At 53.5% G+C, this 21197-nt stretch overlaps 9 protein-coding genes across 9 annotated transcripts; 5 read left to right on the forward strand and 4 right to left on the reverse strand.

The window, feature by feature from the left end:
- Window positions 1-426: 426 nt before the first annotated feature.
- RHO25_004413 (uncharacterized protein) lies at window positions 427-940 on the reverse strand (the record flags this gene model as incomplete). The annotated part of the gene is made up of 4 exons (XM_023595332.2): window positions 427-583; window positions 642-695; window positions 752-867; window positions 917-940. 4 exons carry the CDS (start codon window positions 938-940, stop codon window positions 427-429), a joined length of 351 nt encoding a protein of 116 aa, XP_023457250.1.
- Window positions 941-1243: 303 nt separating this feature from the next.
- Window positions 1244-5655, forward strand: RHO25_004414 (uncharacterized protein; the record flags this gene model as incomplete). The annotated part of the gene is made up of 2 exons (XM_023595333.2): window positions 1244-1268; window positions 1358-5655. The coding sequence occupies 2 exons, from the start codon at window positions 1244-1246 to the stop codon at window positions 5653-5655; spliced, it is 4323 nt and encodes a 1440-aa protein (XP_023457247.1).
- A 799-nt stretch (window positions 5656-6454) lies between these two features.
- Window positions 6455-7959, forward strand: RHO25_004415 (uncharacterized protein; the record flags this gene model as incomplete). The annotated part of the gene is made up of 3 exons (XM_023595334.2): window positions 6455-6506; window positions 6579-7747; window positions 7801-7959. The coding sequence occupies 3 exons, from the start codon at window positions 6455-6457 to the stop codon at window positions 7957-7959; spliced, it is 1380 nt and encodes a 459-aa protein (XP_023457246.2).
- A 1116-nt stretch (window positions 7960-9075) lies between these two features.
- On the forward strand, window positions 9076-11256 carry RHO25_004416 (uncharacterized protein; the record flags this gene model as incomplete). The annotated part of the gene is made up of 2 exons (XM_023595335.2): window positions 9076-11084; window positions 11154-11256. The coding sequence occupies 2 exons, from the start codon at window positions 9076-9078 to the stop codon at window positions 11254-11256; spliced, it is 2112 nt and encodes a 703-aa protein (XP_023456483.1).
- Window positions 11257-11919: 663 nt separating this feature from the next.
- Window positions 11920-12869, reverse strand: RHO25_004417 (uncharacterized protein; the record flags this gene model as incomplete). Its single annotated transcript, XM_023595336.2, has 2 exons — window positions 11920-12613; window positions 12739-12869. 2 exons carry the CDS (start codon window positions 12867-12869, stop codon window positions 11920-11922), a joined length of 825 nt encoding a protein of 274 aa, XP_023456484.1.
- Window positions 12870-13758: 889 nt separating this feature from the next.
- Window positions 13759-16262, reverse strand: RHO25_004418 (uncharacterized protein; the record flags this gene model as incomplete). The annotated part of the gene is made up of 2 exons (XM_023595337.2): window positions 13759-16103; window positions 16148-16262. 2 exons carry the CDS (start codon window positions 16260-16262, stop codon window positions 13759-13761), a joined length of 2460 nt encoding a protein of 819 aa, XP_023456482.1.
- Window positions 16263-16778: 516 nt separating this feature from the next.
- Window positions 16779-17793, forward strand: RHO25_004419 (uncharacterized protein; the record flags this gene model as incomplete). Its single annotated transcript, XM_023595338.2, has 3 exons — window positions 16779-16811; window positions 16861-17700; window positions 17755-17793. 3 exons carry the CDS (start codon window positions 16779-16781, stop codon window positions 17791-17793), a joined length of 912 nt encoding a protein of 303 aa, XP_023456712.1.
- Window positions 17794-18060: 267 nt separating this feature from the next.
- On the reverse strand, window positions 18061-19106 carry RHO25_004420 (uncharacterized protein; the record flags this gene model as incomplete). The annotated part of the gene is made up of 2 exons (XM_023595340.2): window positions 18061-18494; window positions 18551-19106. 2 exons carry the CDS (start codon window positions 19104-19106, stop codon window positions 18061-18063), a joined length of 990 nt encoding a protein of 329 aa, XP_023456487.2.
- A 676-nt stretch (window positions 19107-19782) lies between these two features.
- RHO25_004421 (uncharacterized protein) lies at window positions 19783-20354 on the forward strand (the record flags this gene model as incomplete). The annotated part of the gene is made up of 2 exons (XM_065602557.1): window positions 19783-19942; window positions 19990-20354. 2 exons carry the CDS (start codon window positions 19783-19785, stop codon window positions 20352-20354), a joined length of 525 nt encoding a protein of 174 aa, XP_065458629.1.
- Between the last annotated feature and the right edge of the window lie 843 nt (window positions 20355-21197).

Consider the following 21197-nt stretch of genomic DNA (forward strand, 5'->3'; position numbering starts at 1 on the left):
AGAGACATTCTGGAGTCGTTGCGAAGTGCTTGCAGCGAGGACGTGCAGCGGTGGCAGAGAATTGATATCTGTGCACCAGGGGCGGCCAATGCTTGATACCCCCTCCCGAAGTGAGGCGAGCAGAAGGCCTTCCCAGGTTATCGTCATGACGGGCGTGCTGCGCTGTTCATGTACATAAGGCGAACTAGATGCATAAATCAGTTGTCAGTACAGTGCAAAATATGCATTGCTCATATCGTCAGTTGACATCCGAGGTGACTCGCACTTTCAGGACTGCCCTCGATACCGTGAGCCGTATCCATGTCGTGTCTCGAACCACAAGCAACTCGATGTGTGAAGGAAACTCCTTAGAATACAGTGTCCGTGCTCTTATTTACATCTATTCCGCTCGAGACCCGCAAACGCTGCATCGTGATCGCACCACATCTAGAATGGGTTATCTTCTGGTGCGACTTCAGTGTGGTAGAAGCTGGCAATGAACGGAATCTTCTCCAAAATGTCCTGCTTCACCTTGGGCACAGCGTCGAAAAACATGATCGCAAATGTTCCAGCAGCAACGCCGAAGCCAGCTGCCAGTGTGCCACTGCATCGCGTGTCAGAGCTGTCGAATTGTGGTTGAGAAGGGTATGTCGCGAACGTACTAGTAGTAGCCCTTGCCTGCATCCACGCCAAAGACGTGTGGCTTGATCTTGTATCTGCGCAATTTGTCAGCCTTGCCAATTCCTACGTTGTCGCTCGTGCGGTGCCATACTGAGGGCCGTAGGGACTCTTGTAGGTGTCAACCTTGACAGGTTTCCGCCAGACGTGTGTGCCGGGAGCGCCGCTCTTCCATAGTCCAGCACCGCCCTGGAGGGTCGGGCTCGTGTTCTGCATGCCATTCAGCCATAGTCCGTGTGCTCTAGCTCTTGCATCCTACCAATAGTCTCAGCGCGGGTCGCATGGTGTGTGTGGTGCGAGGGTGGTGATGTCGGTGGTCGTCGGGAGAAAGTCGAGAGCTGGTGAAGTCAATGTTTCGTTTGGCCGTGACGAGCCAATCGTCGCAGCCAGCGCGGTCATTCTCAACCGCACGGCAGAATCCGACACCGACCGACAATTGCTCAATTGACAGCCGCATTTCTGGCCACCCGCACTCGCCCACGCCTCCTCTGTTCGTACGCTCGCGATGACGACGTAACTTAGCAGCTTCAGCCCGTCAGCACCATGTTGCAGGGCGAGCAGAGCGCGCGACGATTCAGGAGTGGATATGTCGTCGAGCTCCAAGGTTACCGGTACGCAGCCCATTAGTCCGCCCTGTGTTACAATGCACATGCACAGGACCGCGCAAAAGAGATCAACAGCCACTGAGTCCGCCCTGCAGTCGAGTATCATGACGAGTCTGGAGTCTTTCCCCTAGTATCGCGCGACATAGCCGCCAGGCTTCCGCTGCGAAACCTCAACTGGCAGTCACCGCCTCGCCCACTCCGCCAGATCAAGTCCTTGCACTTGGATTTCGTGCCCGATAAACAGACTCAGGCTGCTCTACGGCCCTCGTCACGCAGAGATGATGCTATCGCGCCTCAGCGAAGTCTCGACATTGCCACGGGAGGCGGCCAAACGGGCAAGGAGCGAAGGCACCAAATCCCAGGCTTCCGGACAAGTCCATACCTCAAACTCTATGTGTTGAGATGCGATGATAGTGAAGCCTACAAAGAGTTCGAGCGCAAAAGGATACGCGAGTGGGTGAAGGAGGTCGCGCAGCCAGAGGGCAAGCAGGACCACGATGCTCACGAATGGTTGATCTTGCACGTTGTTGTGCCCGACACTGTAGCGGCCAGCGAGCCACGATGGCGGGAGAGTAGCAGAGACCCGGACGACCTCAAGGAGAGGAAAAGCGGCAACAAGCTCATTGGCAAGGGCACGCGGACTGTATTTGACCGAGTGCGTGCTGATTTCAACGATACGGGCAAGTCTGGCATCGACCGCGTGGCTCAAATCCGCATCGTAAAGAAGGAGGCACCGGCGGACTTGCTTCCCACCCCAGCTGTTGCGCAAACATACGATGAGACTCCACAGGAGCGAGAGAACGCTTGGAGCGACCTCATTTCGAAGCTCAAGTCGCTCATTCTCGGTCCCTTTGACAGGCGAGTCCGACAGTATGAAGCTGATATTGCGGAGCAGGAGGCGCGAAGGTCACTCCCTGGCTGGAATTTCTGTACCTTCTTCATCCATAAGGAGGGCTTAGCCATGGCACTGGAAAGCATAGGCTTAGTAGAAGACGCTTTGGCAATCTACGATGAACTTTCGATCGGGCTTGAGATCGTTCTCCGCGAATTGGCAACTGGCGTGGCTCGGGGAACAGCAACAAGCTTTGCAGATCATACGCATGATATTAGGCGGAGAGTGAAAGGGCCATCGAACGCCGACCGCAATGGGGATTCCAACGAGGCTGCAAACAGCAAACACGACACAGAGCTTCTTTTCAGCAAAGACTATCGAGATGGTATCCTTCGGAGCAGCATATCTGTGTTCGACTTCATGTGCTACATTTTTCACCGACAAAAGGCTCTGATACTGCGTCTTGCGAATGCACAGTCCGCACGCCTGGAGCAAGATGCGAAAGAGGGCGGCGAAGATCTGGTCCTAACTGCAGAAGTATGTTGGCGAGCTTCAAGCTTCGTTCACATGGCAGCACGAGCGCTCAGACAGGACCAGGCTCGCAGTGCCGCATCGTCCCTGGAAACAGAGTATCTGGTCTGCTCGTGGACTTGGGCAGTAGCATCTCAGGTCCTTGCTGAGACTGCGGTGCCAGCACTGATAGATGTCATTGATAGAGGGTTACGCCGAACCTCTAATGGCAGCATACGCAGGCCAGCAACGAGCACTGGTGTTGGCGCGAACACACACCCACAGCGGACGTCCAGTTTGCCTGATTCTGAAGCCGCGATCGAATTGACACGTCCACAAAGCAGAAAACAAGGCTCTAAACCCTTTCGACCAGCGACGAGCACTGGCGTCGGTTCAATAGGGCACGTCGGTCTGCCAGGCCAAGCGGACTTGGCAACGTATCGGGCAGAATTAATCATGATGCAACGACGGGTACTGGTGCAGCTTGCTCGCACATTCGGTTGGTGTGCCGGTTCATCACTTGTCAGCCCTTCACGTGATTCGCCCCTTGAGCAGCAAGGCGCCAATGCCACGAAGACTACAGAAGACGAAGACTCGGGAAGCCTACCCCTGGACATCCTGAGTCCATCCCTGAAGGCAACAGTGGGCAACGAGCGAGACTTTGAGCGAATGTACGAGCGGCTGACCGATCTGGCCATCAAGCATTTTGGTGCAGCTACACAGCACAAGTCAGTGGAAAAATTGTTGGGCGATCTGGCGATGTTGAAGTGCCAGCAGAACGATTGGCTGAGCGCCACGACATACCTCGAGCGTGTTGCTCCGCAAGAGGAACACGTCGGATGGGACAGACTAGGCCTGGAGAGACTTCGTACCTATGCTTATTGCCTGAAGCAGCTGGGTAGGAAGCAAGACTTTGTTCGTGCGACGCTAGCACTGCTGAGCAAAGTTATCCGGCGCCGAAGGACGAGCAAAGCGCTCAATTTCTCAGGTAATAGCATCGCTACTAACACGAGCGATTCCGGTATCAATGGCAGCTTCCAGGAAGCGATTGAAGTGGCGGGTGATCTTGACGCTGAAGACATTCACCCACTCAAGGACTTCTTCGGCAACGTCGAAATACATCGCGTTGTAGACCATGATGCGGAGACTGATGCATTGACGCTGTCTCTCAACGTCACCCACTACCTTGACGAGGTAGTGACTTTCGATGCAGTGAGCGTGCGCCTGGTTAACGTAGACGATTCGACGCAAGAAGTATGGCTCGAAAACGCCCAATCGACTGCACTGCAGCCGGGAACGAACACTATACAGCTCTTGTCAAGGACCATAGCGTATGGCCCGTACCTCATCGACACAGTTGAATTGAGGATCAAGCAGCTGCGATTCGTAGAGCACTTGCGTGCGACACCGGAGCCGACACCCTTGGGCATCACTGTGGTCGACCCTACCACAACTATCAGAGATTCTACTAAACCACCTGCTTTCGTTTTCTTGTATCCCCGGGCACAGGCATTCTGCGCAACCGTCAAGAGGGCTCGCCATACTCATATCGACAAGCCGCGGCATCTCGAGGTCGCTTTGCATGCTGGGCACAATTCGGTCACAAATGTTAATATCAGACTAAAGCCGGCAACAGCAGGGCTACGCCTTCACCTTGCAGACGCAATTCTTCGCAATATTAAACTGGACAATACTGCAGCCGTTAAAGCCGGACACCTCACCCTCGGAGAAATGGCCGCCGATAGTGATGCTGAGGTACAAGTGCCATACACTACCGAACAACCCACCAAGGAAGTGATGTTCCGGATGGAGCTTCATTACACCACTCCACGAGGCACCTTTACGCTGAACCTCCCGATCAAGTTGGCCAATGAGCTGCCTCTCGATGTAGACGTACACGATGTGTTCCAGCTCGATCGATTGTACTCGAGCTTTACCGTGCGCACCACCTCACAAACACCACTGACCATACTTGGCGCGGAGCTGGATGACTCTCCATTATTCGCCGTGGAAGCGCCGCCTTCATTGCCCCTACCTCTGACTGCATTTGAGGCACAGCCCGTGAAACTGCTCTACAAGATCACACGGAAGCACAACTCAGAACAAAAGGTTCTCAAACGCGACGCCGCCCTTGCGTTCAAGGTCCGGTATGAAGCGATCGATGAACTTTTTTTGTCTCATCTGGAAGAGCTCTTCACTGCAGACATACGGCAGAGCGATTTCAGCCAATATCGACGCCTGCTAGTTCCATTGCTGCTCGATCGTGCCCGTCATAGCACCATTGCCTCAGATCTCGAGGCATCGGCCCTCCTCCGCGAGACCCGTGTGATCGATTTCGAGACTGTCGGGTGGACCGAACTGATTGCCACTCTGCCTGCGGAGCAAAGAGCACCATTGGACGGTTGGCTCCGCACATGGCACAACGATCACAAGGTCCTCGCGCTTGACCGCACAAATATGGCAGAGTCGCAGTGTATTACCATCTCTGTCGATGTGCCAAACGTCGACATGGTGTTCAGTACTGCTCTGGAACTTCCGAGCATGACAGGGCAAATATCGGACCCTAAAGTTCTCACTCTTGGAGAGGCCATTACGGCCAAAGTGCTGGTGAGCCACACCTCGTGTTGGAGTGCCAGAGAGGTGTTCCCCCACGTTCCCACGTTCAGGATACATGGCGAAGATGAGCGGAAGACCTTCGTAGTGCACATCGAGAGTGAGGACGACACTTGGCTCATTGGCGGGCAGAAACGACGACATTTTGTGCCAGAGGCAGATGCGCCGTGCACCTTCGACATTGTGCTGATTCCACTACGCGTGGGCCAACAGCCACTGCCAATGATAGACGTGCACCAAGAAGAGTTCAAGCACGAGAGTGATGAGCCTGGGGAGCGGCCAACATCAACGACCTGCGAAACGCACTACGAGAGCACTGGTGAACAGGTCCACGTCGTCAGACACGTACAGAATACCACTGTGCACATTCCCGATACCACGTCGTCAGCCCTCGTGCTACCGTCAAGCAGTAGACCGGGAGCCAGCGGAACGAGTTGAGCTGAGCGATCGAAATGTCTGATATGAGCCTTATACGATAGAGACGCTGCTTGAAAAGGATAGACAGGACCCTGCAAGATACCCCTTGTATTATTGATGAACTAATGTTGAAGCGTTGTCTTGTCAGTGCAATGAGATCGAGCGCTTTGAGAACGCGTTGGTGATGCGCTACCCCCGTGTTCCTCCTCCGCACCATACTTGAACTCGGAGGCCGGCTGATGAGCTAAAGCCCGCCAAACAAATATGTCGCTCTGGAGGTGACCTATTTCGCAATAGAACAATAACTTAGTCTCCCAAAGTGCCGCGTCTGCCGTTCGAGCGAGCCTTTCGCAGAACGTGCGATCGCCTCGCAATAGTGTGTGCCGGCAGTCGCGATATACTGCCATTCTTGCGAATTATAAGCACCAAACCTAACCCGCACTTCGATTGTTCTTGCGTCTGCAATCGGCAAGCTAATGAGCAACTTTGTCCCCTTCCATTGGATCTGGCCCAGGATGTAGCCTCTGACAAGTTCTCTTTCAGTCTAGCACGAGCACTGAAGCAGCTGTGATTAGCGAGCACGCCATAGCTATCCCGTCCTGCAGATCCCTGGAGTGAGGTCTCAAGCTGCGGGGACCTCTCTGCAGGCGGGGCCACTGGATTAATTGACCCTGCACACAAACAAATCAACAAAACTTTCTCACTCCGTCTTTCTCTGTTCGCTCCTACATTGGAGAGAAAAAGGTCGACTTGTGCGCTTTTCTGTTGTATGCCAAAGGCGAAATCACGACTTACATTATTCACGGAACAGTTATCGAAGATGGCTGGACAAGAGCAGCAACCGCGATTCGAGACCTTGCAATTGCATGCAGGTACGCGAGATCTTTTGATTTCGAGGTGTTGGAATACTTTTTGAGGCCAGAACTGACTGAAGTCATGAAAAGGTCAAGAGCCTGATCCAACTACCAAGTCGCGAGCAGTTCCCATCTACGCCACCACATCGTATGTCTTCAATGATTCCGCTCACGGCGCAAGGCTGTTCGGCCTTAAGGAATTCGGCAACATCTACTCCCGTATCATGAACCCGACTGTGGATGTCTTGGAGAAACGCATCGCAGCCCTCGAAGGTGGTGTTGCAGCCCTCGCCACTGCCTCTGGCCAAGCTGCTCAGTTCATGACCATTGCTGCTCTCGCACACGCTGGCGACAACATCATTTCGACCTCAAACCTCTACGGTGGCACATACAACCAGTTTAAAGTGTTCTTCCCACGTCTTGGAATTACAACCAAGTGGGTCAATGGCGACAAGCCGGAAGACTTCAAGGGCTTGATCGACGACAAGACCAAGGCGATCTACCTCGAGACCATTGGTAACCCGAGATACAATGTGCCAGATTTCGAAGCTATTGTGAAGATTGCGCACGAAGCTGGCATTCCAGTCGTGGTGGACAACACTTTTGGAGCTGGAGGTTTCTTCGCCCGCCCAATTGATCATGGTGCGGATATTGTCGTACACAGTGCAACCAAGTGGATTGGTGGCCACGGCACAACTATTGGAGGTCTTGTCGTTGATGCCGGAAAGTTCGACTGGGGTGCTCCAGCTGCTCGCAAGCGCTTCCCACAAATGAGCGAGCCATCCGATGGCTACCACGGCCTCAAGTTCTGGGACACCTTCGGACCCATCACCTTCATCATCCGCCTGCGAGTTGAAATTCTCCGTGATCTTGGAGCTGCGCTGAACCCGTTCGCCGCACAGCAATTGATTCTCGGTCTTGAGACTCTCAGTCTGCGTTGCGAACGCCATGCATCGAATGCACAGAAACTCGCAACATGGCTCGAGAACAACCCCAACGTCGCGTGGGTCAGCTATCCAGGTCTTGAGAGCCACCCAAGCCACCAATTGGCGAGAAAGTATCTTCCACGCGGCTTTGGAGGTGTCCTGTCTTTCGGTGTGACCGGTGGAGGCGCTGCTGGTAGTCAGGTGGTCGATGGTTTCAAGCTCATTTCCAATCTTGCCAATGTTGGTGATTCGAAGACTCTCGCAATTCACCCATGGACCACAACCCACGAGCAACTCAGCGACGAGGAGAAAATCAACAGTGGTGTCACTGAGGTAAGTTTTGGAGTCCTTCTTATATTCAGTTATTTTGCTAACCTTTGTTGTAGGATCTCATCCGTATTTCCGTTGGTACCGAGCACATTGACGACATCATCGCGGATTTCGAGCAGTCGTTTGCACAGGCAGCTACGAAGCCTGGGCAGGGCCAAGACAATAGTGGCGTTACAGGTAACCCCAACGCGCCAGGCGGAAAGCCAGTCGTCTAGGTCTACAAGATGTAATGAGCGAGTTCGTGAAAGAACTAGGTCTGGAAGAAGAGTTGTATATACCCGGTATGAAGGTCCAAAAGAGGTCATGTTCAAATACGCCTTCCCACTCGAGTCTTGATATTGCCGAGGCGATGAGTTCGTGTGCTGGGCGCACATCTCATCAGACTTTGTTGGCGTTGAAGACGTGTATGCCCCAAGCGCATTCCGCGGTCTCGACAGTCGTGGCTCGCATGACATGAACAACTGTGACCTTCGTGTTGCATCACTAAACCGCCAGCAGTGGCACAGTGAGCCTAGTCAAGGAATTGTTTTGGAACACGTGTGTGGCACGCATCCTCTTTGTTTCCAAGAGATTGGCTCTCGCGTGCTTAGACAATAGAACAAAGGATACCATGTGGTGGCTCACCCCAGATCACGCTTCTCCTCCCCTCCGAGGTGGAAGCAGCCGAGAGCATGTGGTGGCAGAGTGAAGGTTTCGGTCTGGTCCGGGTCCGGTTCATGCTACTCCTCGTCATGAGGCATGTGAAAGTGCTGCGCCGGGATTGTGTGCTTAGGGCCTTTCTCGGAATCTGCTCCTTGCAAGACCAACAGTCAGCGACAATATATTGAACAACACAACCAGGCTCTATTTTGGATAATGCAACAAAGGGGCGCTCTGAATGTCGGAGCGGCGTGGGCTGCGACGGAGATCGACCCTGAACAAGATGCGCCAAGTCGAGTTGTGGTCTCGGAGCTCGTCAGCTGGCGATGATGCCTCGGCCAAATCGCGAAGCTCGCAGTCGGCCACTGATCCCAGCACAGAATTACATTATTCTGCGCAGGTCAAGTGGCTCAATAATCTTCCTCTTCTCCTGCCTCTCTGTCTCTGTGCTCTGTTACTCTTCTGTTTCTTGTGTACATCCTTCACTTGTGTGGTCATAGCACCGCAGCGTCCTCGCCGTCCTCCGCCTGTCTGCAACATGTCAGTGAAGCTTCGATCCGGAGGACCACGGCATCCTTGTGAACTGACGAAATGATAGCGTGTAACAACAGAGGCGAATCTGCTACACCATCTCCGCATCTTGTGCGACAGCTGCATCTACCCGCAGAAACGCATTCGAGAAATTCGCAGACATGGCCAGCCAAATAGCAATCGATAAGGCCGCCGAGCTCGTGCAACCTCCTCCAGTGGGCGCTCCATACTCCGTTGCCGTCCCTAATAGCAAGCTCGAGGGTCGTAGTGCAGTGTACCGACACTGGAGGCAAAAGGATGGCGTTCTCCACTCCCTCGATCCCGAAATCACCACAGCACACGAGTTCTTCGAACAGTCGGCGAAGAAGGTGCCCAACAACCGATGCCTTGGACACCGACCATACGATCCAAAGAAGCAGGCCTGGGGTCCATACGTGTGGCAGACATATGCGCAAGTCCAAGAGCGGAGAAAGAACTTCGGAATCGGTCTTGTAGCGCTGCACGAGAAGGTTGGCATCAATGGTAGGCAATATGGTGTTGGATTGTGGTGCCAGAACAGGCCAGAGTGGCAGATTGTCGATCTTGCTTGCATGTCGCAGTCGCTCTTCAGCGTCTCGCTCTACGACACTCTGGGACCAGACGCGACTGAGTTCATCATCAACCACGCCCAGCTGACTTCAGTCTGCTCTTCCATCTCGCACATTCCGACTCTGCTGAAGCTCGCCCCAAGGTGTCCTTCGTTGAAGCTGGTGATCTCGCTTGATCCATTGGCAAGTGAGGGAGAGTTGCCTGGTACATCGAAGAAGGACATCTTGAACTCTCTTGCCGCTCAGCATGGTGTTCAGATCCACGAGATTTCGGATGTCGAAGCCATTGGCCAGAAATCTCCACGACCGTTCCACCCACCACGCCCAGACGACACCGTGACGATCAACTACACTTCCGGCACGACTGGCAACCCCAAGGGTGTCATTCTCACACACAAGAACGCCGTGGCTGCCGCATCAGCTTCCCTTTGCATTAGCAGATCGCAAGCGAACGACACAATATGCTCATACTTGCCATTGGCGCATATTTTCCAGAGAGTGACTGAGCACTCGTCCCTTTGGGCCGGTGTTGGAATCGGATACTTCCACGGCAACATCCTCGAACTTGTCGATGACTTTAAGCTCCTGCGCCCAACCGCGTTCGTCTCCGTGCCGAGACTGTACAACCGATTTGGTGGTGCCATCAAGGCTGCTACAGTGGAAGCTCCTGGATTCCGTGGATCGATGTCCCGATACATTGTCGACAAGAAGCTGAACAACATCAAGCAGCCAGCTGGAAAGGCCACCAACAGACACTTCTTGTACGATCGCATCTGGGCCAAGAAGGTCTCCGCAGCTCTTGGACTCGATCGCGCTTCGACAATGGTTTCTGGTGCTTCACCCATTGACCCAAGCTTGCAGCAATTCTTGCGAGTCGTGTTTGCCAACAACTTCTATCAGGGTTATGGTTTGACCGAGACTTACGCAATTGCGCTTGCGCAGTTGGAGGGCGACTTGAGCGCTGGCAACTGCGGCGCTGTCGCCACTGCCAGCGAGCTCTGCTTGCTCGATGTGCCAGACATGGAATACCTCTCGACCGACAAGCCAAACCCACGTGGTGAGCTGCTGATCCGCGGCCCAACTGTCTTCAAGCAATACTTCAAGAACGAAGAAGAGACCGCCAAGGCCTTCACAGAAGACGGCTGGTTCAAGACCGGAGACATCTGCGAAATCGACGAAATGGGCCGCTTCAAAATCATCGACCGAAGAAAGAACGTCCTCAAGCTCCAGCAGGGAGAATACATCTCACCAGAACGTATCGAGAACGTATACCTCGGCAATCTTCCATTCCTGGCTCAAGGATACGTGCACGGCGACAGCAGCCAGTCCAATCTCGTCGCCATCTTTGGCATCCAGCCCGATCTCTTCTCCGTGTGGGTTGAGAAGGTGCTCGGAAAGAAGATTGCTCCAACTGATCTTCCAGCACTTGAGGCTGCTGCTTCGGAGAAAAAGGTCCAGAAGGCCGCCCTGCGCGAACTTTCCAAGGTCGGGAAGAAGGCCAAGTTCAACAGCTATGAGAATGTTAGGGGCGTACGACTGATGCTCGAACCTTTCACTATTGAGAACGAACTTCTCACACCGACGTAAGTTGCCCTTTCCACGTTGCAGAAAGACACAAACCTGAGCATGTGCTAATATTTCTTCTCCTGCAGATTGAAGTTGAAACGACCACAAACGGCCAAGAAATACAGACAACTCATCGATGAAATGTACGCCGAGGTGGAAGCAGAATCGACACCGAAGTCGAAATTGTAAACTGTTTCTTATATGTATATGTCCAAATCGGAAAGCGGAACTGCAGATTGTGAACATACTATTGCACAGAAGAACACTGCCAGTAGAATTCCACCAAGGAGGTGGACGCGTAGTCATAGAATTCTAGCAAACGTTCTGAAACCAATCAACCTCAACCTACCAGTGTCCCTGCGTTACGTGCCAGTCCGGGTGTAACGTGCATCTGAGCCGAAATTCTACTGCATGTGCAATGCGCGCACCCTTTGTGGTTCAGCATGGGGATATTAGTCGAGGCTTCGTAAATATGTGAGTTCAATTCGTACCGCTGAACGCTAGACTATCTCGACAGTAAACATATGGTGACCTTGTTCAAGGTCATTCTGCAGAGTTGCGGGTGAGGCAACTCTTGCGAACCAAGTCTCGATTGTTGGCTCGCCCGTCTGTGCTCTGCGTCACGCACGATCTCATGTACAGAACGAGCTGCGCCTTCGAGTCCGCAAACACGACTGCCACTGGCTTGCAAGCTCTGGGTATACGACTGTTGAGAGACAGTGAGCTGGCCGTTCGAAGGGCGCGAAACTTGATGCAAGCCTAGAGGTTACTTTGAGTGGCATCGATGTGGGAACATCTCTTCGGACATTCCCATCTGGCGTGTCCGTGTGCATGAAGTAAGCCGTCATCATCTCAGGACTGATCCATGGCATCGCCATTTGAAGCTGCTGTCCTCTTCTTCGTCTTGACCCATTCCACAAACTCGTCGATGACACTAGGCCAACTGCTCTCCTCGCTCCAAAAGCTCAGCGTGTCGTCCTTCAATGTCTGCTGTGCAAAGTTGAGTGTCTGCTTCCATAGATCCTTGTTGACTGCCTTCTTGACCTTCTTCTCGTTGTACTCCAGCCACCAATCTAACCATGGCGTGTTCGGTGTTCTCCACTCCAACGATGGTGCTCTGAACAGAAGCTCCCACATTGCGGCGGCCATTTCTGGAAGCAGTGCCTTCTGTCGTTCTTGGAGGTTCAAGACGAATGTGTGGTTGTAGACGTTCTTGAACAGCTCAGCATCGGTCGGAAGAGCTGATCGTCGTTGCAGCACCACATTTCGCATCTTCGCGACCGAGTCTGCGCCTGTGTCCGTCCAACCATCAACCCATCCCTCTCGCGTGATGCTACCAAGCGAGGGCGACTGTATCAGCTCGAACAGTACGAGAGCGCCAACGTCTTCCAGGCTGACTTGCATGTCTTCGCACAGCTTGAAGGCGCCGTCCATTCCGATCTCGTCCGGGGAGTCGGTCGGCGCTAGGTCGCGATACTCGTTGAAGAGTCTGTTGAGCGCATCGTGGATCGGGTTGGCTCGGCCGCCGGTAGGGTTGTTGAAGAAGCTGTTGAAGAAGTTCATGTTAGCCGATTGCTGGACAACACTGAGCTGTTCACACAAAGGTCGTGTGAGCCAGTGGGCATGTTGCGGCCACGGGAAGCCCCGCGCGAGCAGTTTTGAGTCACTCACGCGTTGACGGCCGCGCCCACACTCCAATTTGCCTGCTTCAAGACTTTGGTCGCTGTCGTTCTGTCGGCTTGTGTGATGCTGGTGAACTCATTGAGCGCGGACTTCTGTGCCGTTGTGTAGACTGGAGGCATGACGTTAGAGGATGGCTTTTCTCAGGCGTCGCGGTCGGAGTAAGCGCATGCGGCAGCACTTGACAGAATGAGAAGGAGAAGGACCAGGAGGTGCCAGTGGGAGAGTCGGTGTTGCAGGTGGTGATTTTGCGCGAAAGATCAACAACGATGGTCGAGTAGTTCTGCCAGGCAGAGCCGCGCAGATGACATAAGGTGCAAGGTGGGGGTGGATTCGGCGGCGCGGCGCTAGTGCCGTCGGCTCGGCGATGCCAATGGCGACGGCAACGCGTGAAGTTTGAAGGACGAACTCTTGAAAGGCTACTCACCTGCTTGACTGACCACCTTGACAGCCTTTCTGCCCTTCTTCTTTGGCGTCACGTGGAGGTCTTGCATGTCTTCGGCGATGTGGTCGGCCTTGCGCTTTCCCATGGTATCGTTTGGAGCTTCTGTGGTTGGCCTGCAAGTCGCGTAATTGGGCCAAAAGTGACGGAGCTCGCTGCGTGTTGCGAACAAGATCGATTCCCGAACAAGAGGCGTCGTGGTCGCCTATGACAAGTGCGGTGTAATGGACGTGGTTGTTGGGGGACGCGAGAGAATTACGTCGAGCAGCAGGTAGGTGCCAATGTCAAAGTGAAGGAGCGCTGCGAACGTTCAGGCATCCGTCGGTGCCTACCAGTGCACTGCAGTGAATGTGCCGCTGTCACGACTAGCTTTACAATGCGCACAGGGGCACGTCACATGCTTCTCTACGCAGCATAGAGGACGGACCAACATCACGCGCTTCTGTGGGCTGTGTAGTGAGAGTATCAGAAAACTCCTGAGCACATAACAGCAATTGCTTTCCGGGTATCTCCAAAATGCCCACCCACACGCTATGCTACTGAAACGATCGCTAATATGGATCCAAATCTTACAACGTGAGTGCCTCGCCGTCCACGTACTTGAGGTCAACGGTCCAGGCCTCCCCGAAGACGACTTGATCATCACGCTTCAATCCTATGTTTATGCCGATGTCCGCCAAGTGAACATTCCATTGTTCTCCATTCTCCATCGCCTTGAGCAATCCAGACATGGGCAGACCTAGCGCAAGAACGCGATCGGGACGCACAGCTAGCGGCTCTCCTTCCACAATTGTGGACACGCCATCGACACCAGATGTCCCGCTCGGACAACCCACGCTCAAGACAGGCGCTCTGCTGCGATTCGCCCATTCCACCATCTCCCTTGTCTCTTGCTGTATGCGGGCACTAAACTCAGCATTTGGGTCTTCCAAACTCTCATACGTTGCACCGGCGAGAAGAGCATCGATGATGACCACAGGCGGGCCAGTCAGATTCTTAATGGCACGTTGACACTTGTGCCATGCTCCGCGCTTCACTTTGGCGCCGGCCAAGGCCAGTTTACGAAGGACGTCTCGTTGCGCGCGTACTGGTGGATGTTCTGTTGCCGCAGACTCAAACGCTGCCTCAACGGCAATAACCTTTAGATTGCGTCCGAGGAGGTGACGTGCCGCTGCCAGCGCCTTCGCCCCAATGTCGTGGTTACCAGCCAAGATTACTACTGTTGAGTCTGTTGGGCTGAACGATGATATGCTGGCTGTCATGCTACCGCGCACGGTGTTCGTCCTGGACGGCCGTCGCGGGCCGCTGTGAAGGTCTGAGAGAGACAACGCTGCTTCAGCGATGCTCCTGGCGGCGTTCTCTGATATGACTTCGTGGCTTAGACGATATGTCGAGACGGTAGCAAGTTCCAAGTTGTCCAATGCCACTGGAAGAAGTGTCGGGCACATCGAGTGTGATGGTGTGGCGAAATGAGGCTCAATGGATCTGGGAGGTTCCTGCAAAGAAAGCTTTGTCATGGAGATGGATGAGAGCGGCGAGTTTGCTCGATCTGGTCGTGGCGAAGAGGTTGCCAGTGAAGCGGCCTGTTTACTTTTGTGCACGAGCGAGGCTGCAGACCTATCGCGGATGCGGTCTGAGCTGACTGACGCCGCAAGTGGATGAGGCCGTGCTTGAGTGTCAATCTGTGAGCTGTTCTGCCTGCTGGGCTTGCCTTTCGGGAGGACTGTCCGTGATACCGAATGTTTGGACGATGATCTGCCGTTGGCTAGGCCAGACCCAAGCTCCGTATCAGCATCACTGGAGCTATCGAGCTCGGCGCTGTTGTATTTAGTTTCTGGCTTCGTGGGCAGAACGTTTTCAGTTGGATGCAAGTTCTTGCCTCCATGTGTGCCTGGTCGCGCCTTGTTATGGCTGACCAATCGATCTCCCTCGCGAGTAGTATCGACGTCTCGGATCTGCTCGAAAACGTGCTTCTTGTCGAATTTCTTTAGCTCTGTTTCGAAATCGAAGTCGCCCATTTCCTGAATATCTGTGGTGTCTCCTTGTGCAAACTCTTCTTGCTGATCCATCTTTTGTCTGCGTCGACTCTTCTTGGTGTTCGCTTGATCCGATGGTAGCACAGACGACGAGGATGGCCTCAGAAGAGGTGTGTTGCGCCAGCCTTTGCCTCTCTTCACCTGCCCGTCCATGTCGTTGCCATTCCTAGAGACTTCGGCATTCATCACTGGCGGGTGATCCACAAATTGCGGCGCTTCTGGTACTTGCTTCTTCGGCTTCTGCCCTTTCTTCAATTTTCTCTTAGCGCTGTTGTCTTGTGCCTGGTCCTGCGCGCTCTGCCCAAATGTCGTCTCCATGGTCGGCTTCGTAGCGACCGGTACAGGAGGTCGTGATTGTATGGAAGCAGGTTGTTTGGCCGCAGCTAGCTTTTGCACAACATTCGCTTTCCCAACATCTCCGATAAATGGCGAGCTGGGGCTGGGTAGATTGGCAGCAGCTTTGGAGAGCATTGCTTTGATCGGCGTGTCCATTTCTGCTGGCCGAGACGTCCTCCTCTTTTGCACTGGTGATGAGGTGTCGTAGCTGAGGATTGCCGGATCCACAAAAGCAGGTGCTTGCCGTAGAGGTGAGGCGGTTGGCGGTATCTGCTGGGCAGGCGAGGAGACATGGCGAGCGGGCAGTTCGGCGATTCGGTTAACGTGAGGGGAGGGTGCAGGAGGCTGCTGGTGCATCGAGGGAGCGGCGGCATGGCCGTTTGGCTGCGGCTGCGGATATGCGAAGGGTGGAGGCGGGTGGTGTGCGTGAGCGTGAGCGTGCTGTGGTTGTATGGTGGAAGGGTCGACGACCTGGAGGTCCGCGATGATATCAGGTTGCACCGTGAAGTGCTCCAGTCGAGTATTTGATGCAGCAAAGAGAACTATGCAGGTCAGCGACTTCTCGAGTAGGCTACGGGAGACTCACCATTCGTCAAAGTAAGGTGGGAATTTGGGACGAGGTCCTTCACAAGCCCATACAAAATGTTGTCGTGAGGCTGTTTCAGCTGAAGGCAGACTGTCAAGCCCACAACCGAGTCCATGATGTGTAGGCTGTGGCAGTGATTAGCAATGGGACAATGCAATGGTGAAGCTGCAGGGGTGGAGAGAAGACAGCGGCGAGACAGAAACCACGCGAGCACGCGCTTTTCTTGGCAATGAAGTGAATAATAAACTTTGTATGGAGCTCATCCTTGCTGGTTCGCCGGTTTGATATCTCGAAACTTGACCGGCCTGTGCTACCCAACAACACGTGCACAGCCCAACATGACTCTCCCGTGGGCTTTCGATTCTCCCAAATCTTCTCTGGCCGGGAACATCAGTAGTCATTTACACGGCTAAAAACTGCTCCCCGCAAAGCTGAGTACGTGTTGCGTGCCTGCGGAACGGCCAGGACATCACGTCATTGCCCGTTCCGAAGCTCCATACATGGTAGACCTGCATCTGTGCCGAGCTGGCGTGATTTCCGAACTGATTCAAAAGCACCTCACTACAAGAGAATCACTTCTCAAGGTCTAATCAATTAGGGATAACTAGTCGTCTCTCGAACGCTCGAAATCATGTCTGCAGCCAACAAGATTGAAAAGATCTTTGTACGATTACAGCAGCTATGCTGAACAAATGACGCTAATCCATGGACAGAATGTCAATGGCCTCGTGGCAGTCATCACTGGCGGCGGCTCCGGACTTGGCTTATACGCAGCCCGAGCTCTAGACGCGAATGGAGCGAAAGCAGTATATATCATTGGCCGCCGCGAAGAGACACTGAAGGAAGCAGCAAAGACCGCCGAAAACGGAACTATCAAGCCTATCGTCGGCGATGTCTCAGATAAACAGTCGTTAAAGAAGATCGTCCAGCAGATTCAGCAGGAACAGGGCTACATTAACATACTATTCGCCAATGCAGGAGTGTCTGGACCTGGTCATGCTAAGGCCATTGCAGGCAAGAAGACAGTCAAAGAGTGGGCGGATGCCCTTTTCGAACCCGAGATGGCCGACTTCACCCAAGCTGCGCACATTAACAACACCAGCGTGTTCTATACAGCCGTGGCCTTCTTGGAACTGCTAGATGCCGGCAACAAGCAGAGGAATGTTCCGCAGGACTCCCAAATCATTGTCACTTCTTCAGTCGCTGGCTTCAGTCGTTATCTGGCAAGCAGCTTTTCCTATTCAACGAGCAAGGCGGCAGTGACTCATCTAGTGAAGATGCTGTCGACTGCTTTCTCACAGCAAGGTTTCCACATTAGGGTCAACAGTATTCAGCCTGGTCTGTACCCATCGGAAATGACTGCTGCCCATACCGACAGACTCGCTCAACACAACGGCGTTCCCGGACATGAAGATGCATACGCAGGCGCACGAGTTATGGACCCTAAGAGTTCTCCAGCAGAGCGAACTGGCTCAGAGGAGGATTTCGCCGGAACCATATTGTACATGTGTAGCAGAGCCGGCGGCTACCTGAATGGTGAAACGCTTGTGACAGTAAGTTAACCAGTAATCGTGTCAGTTAGCAATGTCATACTGACTCTTGTGCAGGACGGCGGTCGTTTAAGTCAGCTGCCAGGAGTGTATTAAAGCCAGCTGCCAGGATGGTATTGGAGGCACGAGACCTTAGTCAGGCTTGAATATGGGGAATGGACTCAGAACTAAGCTGTCTTTGCATTGGCATAAAGTTACTTAGAGATGGGCGGAGGAACACTGTATGTTTGCGAGCGTAGAACAGAGCTTGATTCTTGTACTATGTCAATCATACATAATCAGTGATCAGCTGCATTCATATTCAAACGCGCAGCCATTTGAAGAAGAGATTGGGGCCGCCGTTTATCGGGCTCGCACACCATTTCACAAGAGGCGCAACCACTTGTTGACCGGATCCTCGTTGCCATCACGGCACTTCTTGGCGTCAAAGTCGCTGCTTGTTGCCTGTGGCAGTGTCGTGATAAGCCGAAGAGTCAGCAGTGAGCCGTCGTCATGCTTTGCAATAGTCTTCTCCAGTTCTTCTTCAGCAAGGCTCGGAAAAGTGAGTTCGCCAGGCTTATATAACTCAACCTTCGTTACTGAAAATTCCGGCGTTCCGATGTGTTGCTCGCTGTAGAGCTCATTGACCTTTTTGCTGATTCCAGCAAAGGTATGATCGAAGCTACCCGCGCTGACCTTCCAGGTCCAAGCAGTGGACGCGATGTTGAGCTTGATCAGGGGACGGCCCTCAGAATCTTGCTCTGGCGTAGTAACAATATCCTCCAAAACCATCCAGTTCTTCACATCGTATCCTTCCTCTGTAAAATGATCAGCGACAAAACCCAGTAAGACGAGCAGAAGTCACACTACTTACTGGTCAACCAAGCTTGCACGTGCTCTCTGAGCTTGTAGCCGGCATGTTCTTTTGTCCACTTCTTTCTGTCAGCTGCCTTCTTCGGAGGCATCATTGCCATAGTACGACCCTCTCTAGTCTCCATCGCGATGTTAGACAGGATGTCTCGAGCCGCGAGGATCTGTTTCTCGTTTGTGTTGTACACCGGGTAGATACGTGGCTCGCTGCGGCGTTCTGGCTCTTCGCCGTCTCCTGGACACAACTGCAAAATCTTCCACGTAGCCAGTGAATCGACAACGGAGCTTGCCACTTTATGCCTGAGCATTCCCAGTACTTGACCATCCTGGAACTCTCTTTCAGAGTTGGTCAAGTTCTCCACGATGCGTCTGGCACTAGTGAGTCGATTGCCGCTGCGATTGCCTTGCATGCGCAGGGCAAGGAAAGCCTTGATCTCCGGCTCCTCGTGCATCCACTTGTCGCGCAACGTTTTGTAAGCCAGGCCAGCGTCAGGTAGCTTATGGGCTGATGGAGCAGCAGCTGGGGATTCAAGCTGTAGGATGGCGGCGCAATCGCTCATGCCGGGTCTCTCAGGCGAACGCATGCCGACCAACTTATAGCTATCAGACTTCACATCCTTCCATGAGTCCCATCCCAATGGCTTAGATCCGGTGTATGCCGCCATGTGATATCGAATCCAGAGGGGCACGCCGAGGTGACTTTTCGCAAGGGGACGAAAAGCGACTCGTTCAGAATATTGGATAGCAACGTGGCACGGGGTTGTTTGTAGCTCGATAATGACGACCCCTGAGGGTGTCGGTGTTGACTTTCTCTCGCTCCGCGATGTTTGAAGCTCAGTGGTCAGAAGGAGTAGTATCGCCGACTTGGTGGTGCGGTGAAATGCGTGAAAGTCGAAATTGGTGTGCGTGTGTGTTTGTGTGTGGCGTAATTCAGACTCGAAGCTGTCGGCCTACCTACCGACCAGCAATCAAGCCCAAGGCAACAGTGTCTTAATCAACTTCTCCGCTTCAGCGCAAAAGCGCGGACAAGCCAAGCGCTGAGCTAATCACTTCCATCAACTCATCGTACCCGAAACATTGCGGTTACTCGCTGCCCACCAATCCGAAGTCGACGCCGGACCTTTAGGAACTCACGCGACACCGCTGCACCAAAAAGTGCAACAAACTCCAGAAAGGGTCCGCACGCAGAGACATCGGCAACTACATCTCTTGCTACCACCAACAGCACCATTGAACATGTTGTCATCACCGTCAGCTGACAAGAACGTCGCCACGGACGGATCAAATTTCGAGAATCCGCTCCCTGCGAATGTCGTGTCGGCACCACCGCAAGGTCCAGCTAGGCCTTTCAATCCGAGGAAGCGCAAGCGCAAGCGCAAGACCCAATCCATGACAGGTAAGGAGTTCGAGGAACATCTGCAGCACACAGCTGACTTCGTCAAGACCGCTTCAAAGAGTCCTGGAGGAAATTATTTTTTGTACATCAGCAACTCTCGTGGACACCAGTCGAAGATGAAGCTATCGAGCTTGGAGCGCGCTTGGGTGACATGAATGAAGTACAGGCAATCGAAGCGGTGCTACAAATCGTTCAAAAACTCGAAGGGTATCTTGTGAAGTTCACCGAGATCGCACAGTCTCTGGAGGGGACTGCGAAGCAGCTCGCTACCGAGACCGAAGTGCACCGCAAGCTTGTGGATGCCGCTGCAAACATGCGTGAGATACACGAGCAATGTCGAGAAATCATCGACACGCAGAGCGCTCAATGGCAGAACTTGAAGGAGGAATGTGGGCGGAGCTCAAAGAGGTGAGGTGGTTGAGTGCAAGCCAAAGGTCACTTCGGGACTTCGGGCCGGTCGCGTGTTCAGGAGCACGGCCCACTCCTCTCCCTCTCTGCTGCAATCGGAGCAACGCGCGTGCGGGAGCGCTACCAGACACGATACTGCCTAGAAAATATGCGAGTGCTCTTATTCTGTTCATTGCCTACTTCTGTCACTTTCGTCAGGTGACGGAAACCTGGCGAGGTCCGCTGCGCTCGCGCATTGCATGACGACAAAACAGTTTGGTAATTTGAAACGAAAGCAGCGAGACATCCTCAGTATGTATTGTGACATCGTCTGGACCTAGGCCGACAAAGTCGTAATTGGAAGATTGTCCACGTTGGACAGCATGGCTCTGCCCCAAACTGCATGCCGGCGGCTTGCGTGAAACATTTTCGAGCGCTATCATGAACTGAAGGCACTCAGCTTACCTACACACTCGCAAGACGAGATAGATTGACGTCCATTTGGAGCTCCCTTGCTAATCTCCGCCCAGCGGTCGCAAGGTCATCGGAGCGGCCCTGCACACCTAGCGTTCGCAGGCCCTTTCCTTCTAGCTAATACTATTTGACTGGTCTATGAGTAAACCGGCGTCCTGGTCAATGAGATGGCGTGCCCTTGCATTGGAGCAAACAAAGTTGCAGCACGGAAGGCGAAGAAGCCACAGCACAGAGTGAGCAAGTCACACGCTCCGTTTCGATCCCTGCTAATTTCTTTCTAGATCAAAGACCTCGCAGACAATGGCGAGAGGACAACCTGCATGGACTTGTTCAGGCTCCGGACAATGGCGTTGCATTCTGGTCCGTTGACGAACCAGCTGCATATGTCTGTCGT

The sequence above is a fragment of the Cercospora beticola genome, chromosome 3, assembly GCF_033473495.1.
Source record: "Cercospora beticola chromosome 3, complete sequence".
NCBI classification, from domain to species: Eukaryota; Fungi; Ascomycota; class Dothideomycetes; order Mycosphaerellales; family Mycosphaerellaceae; genus Cercospora; species Cercospora beticola.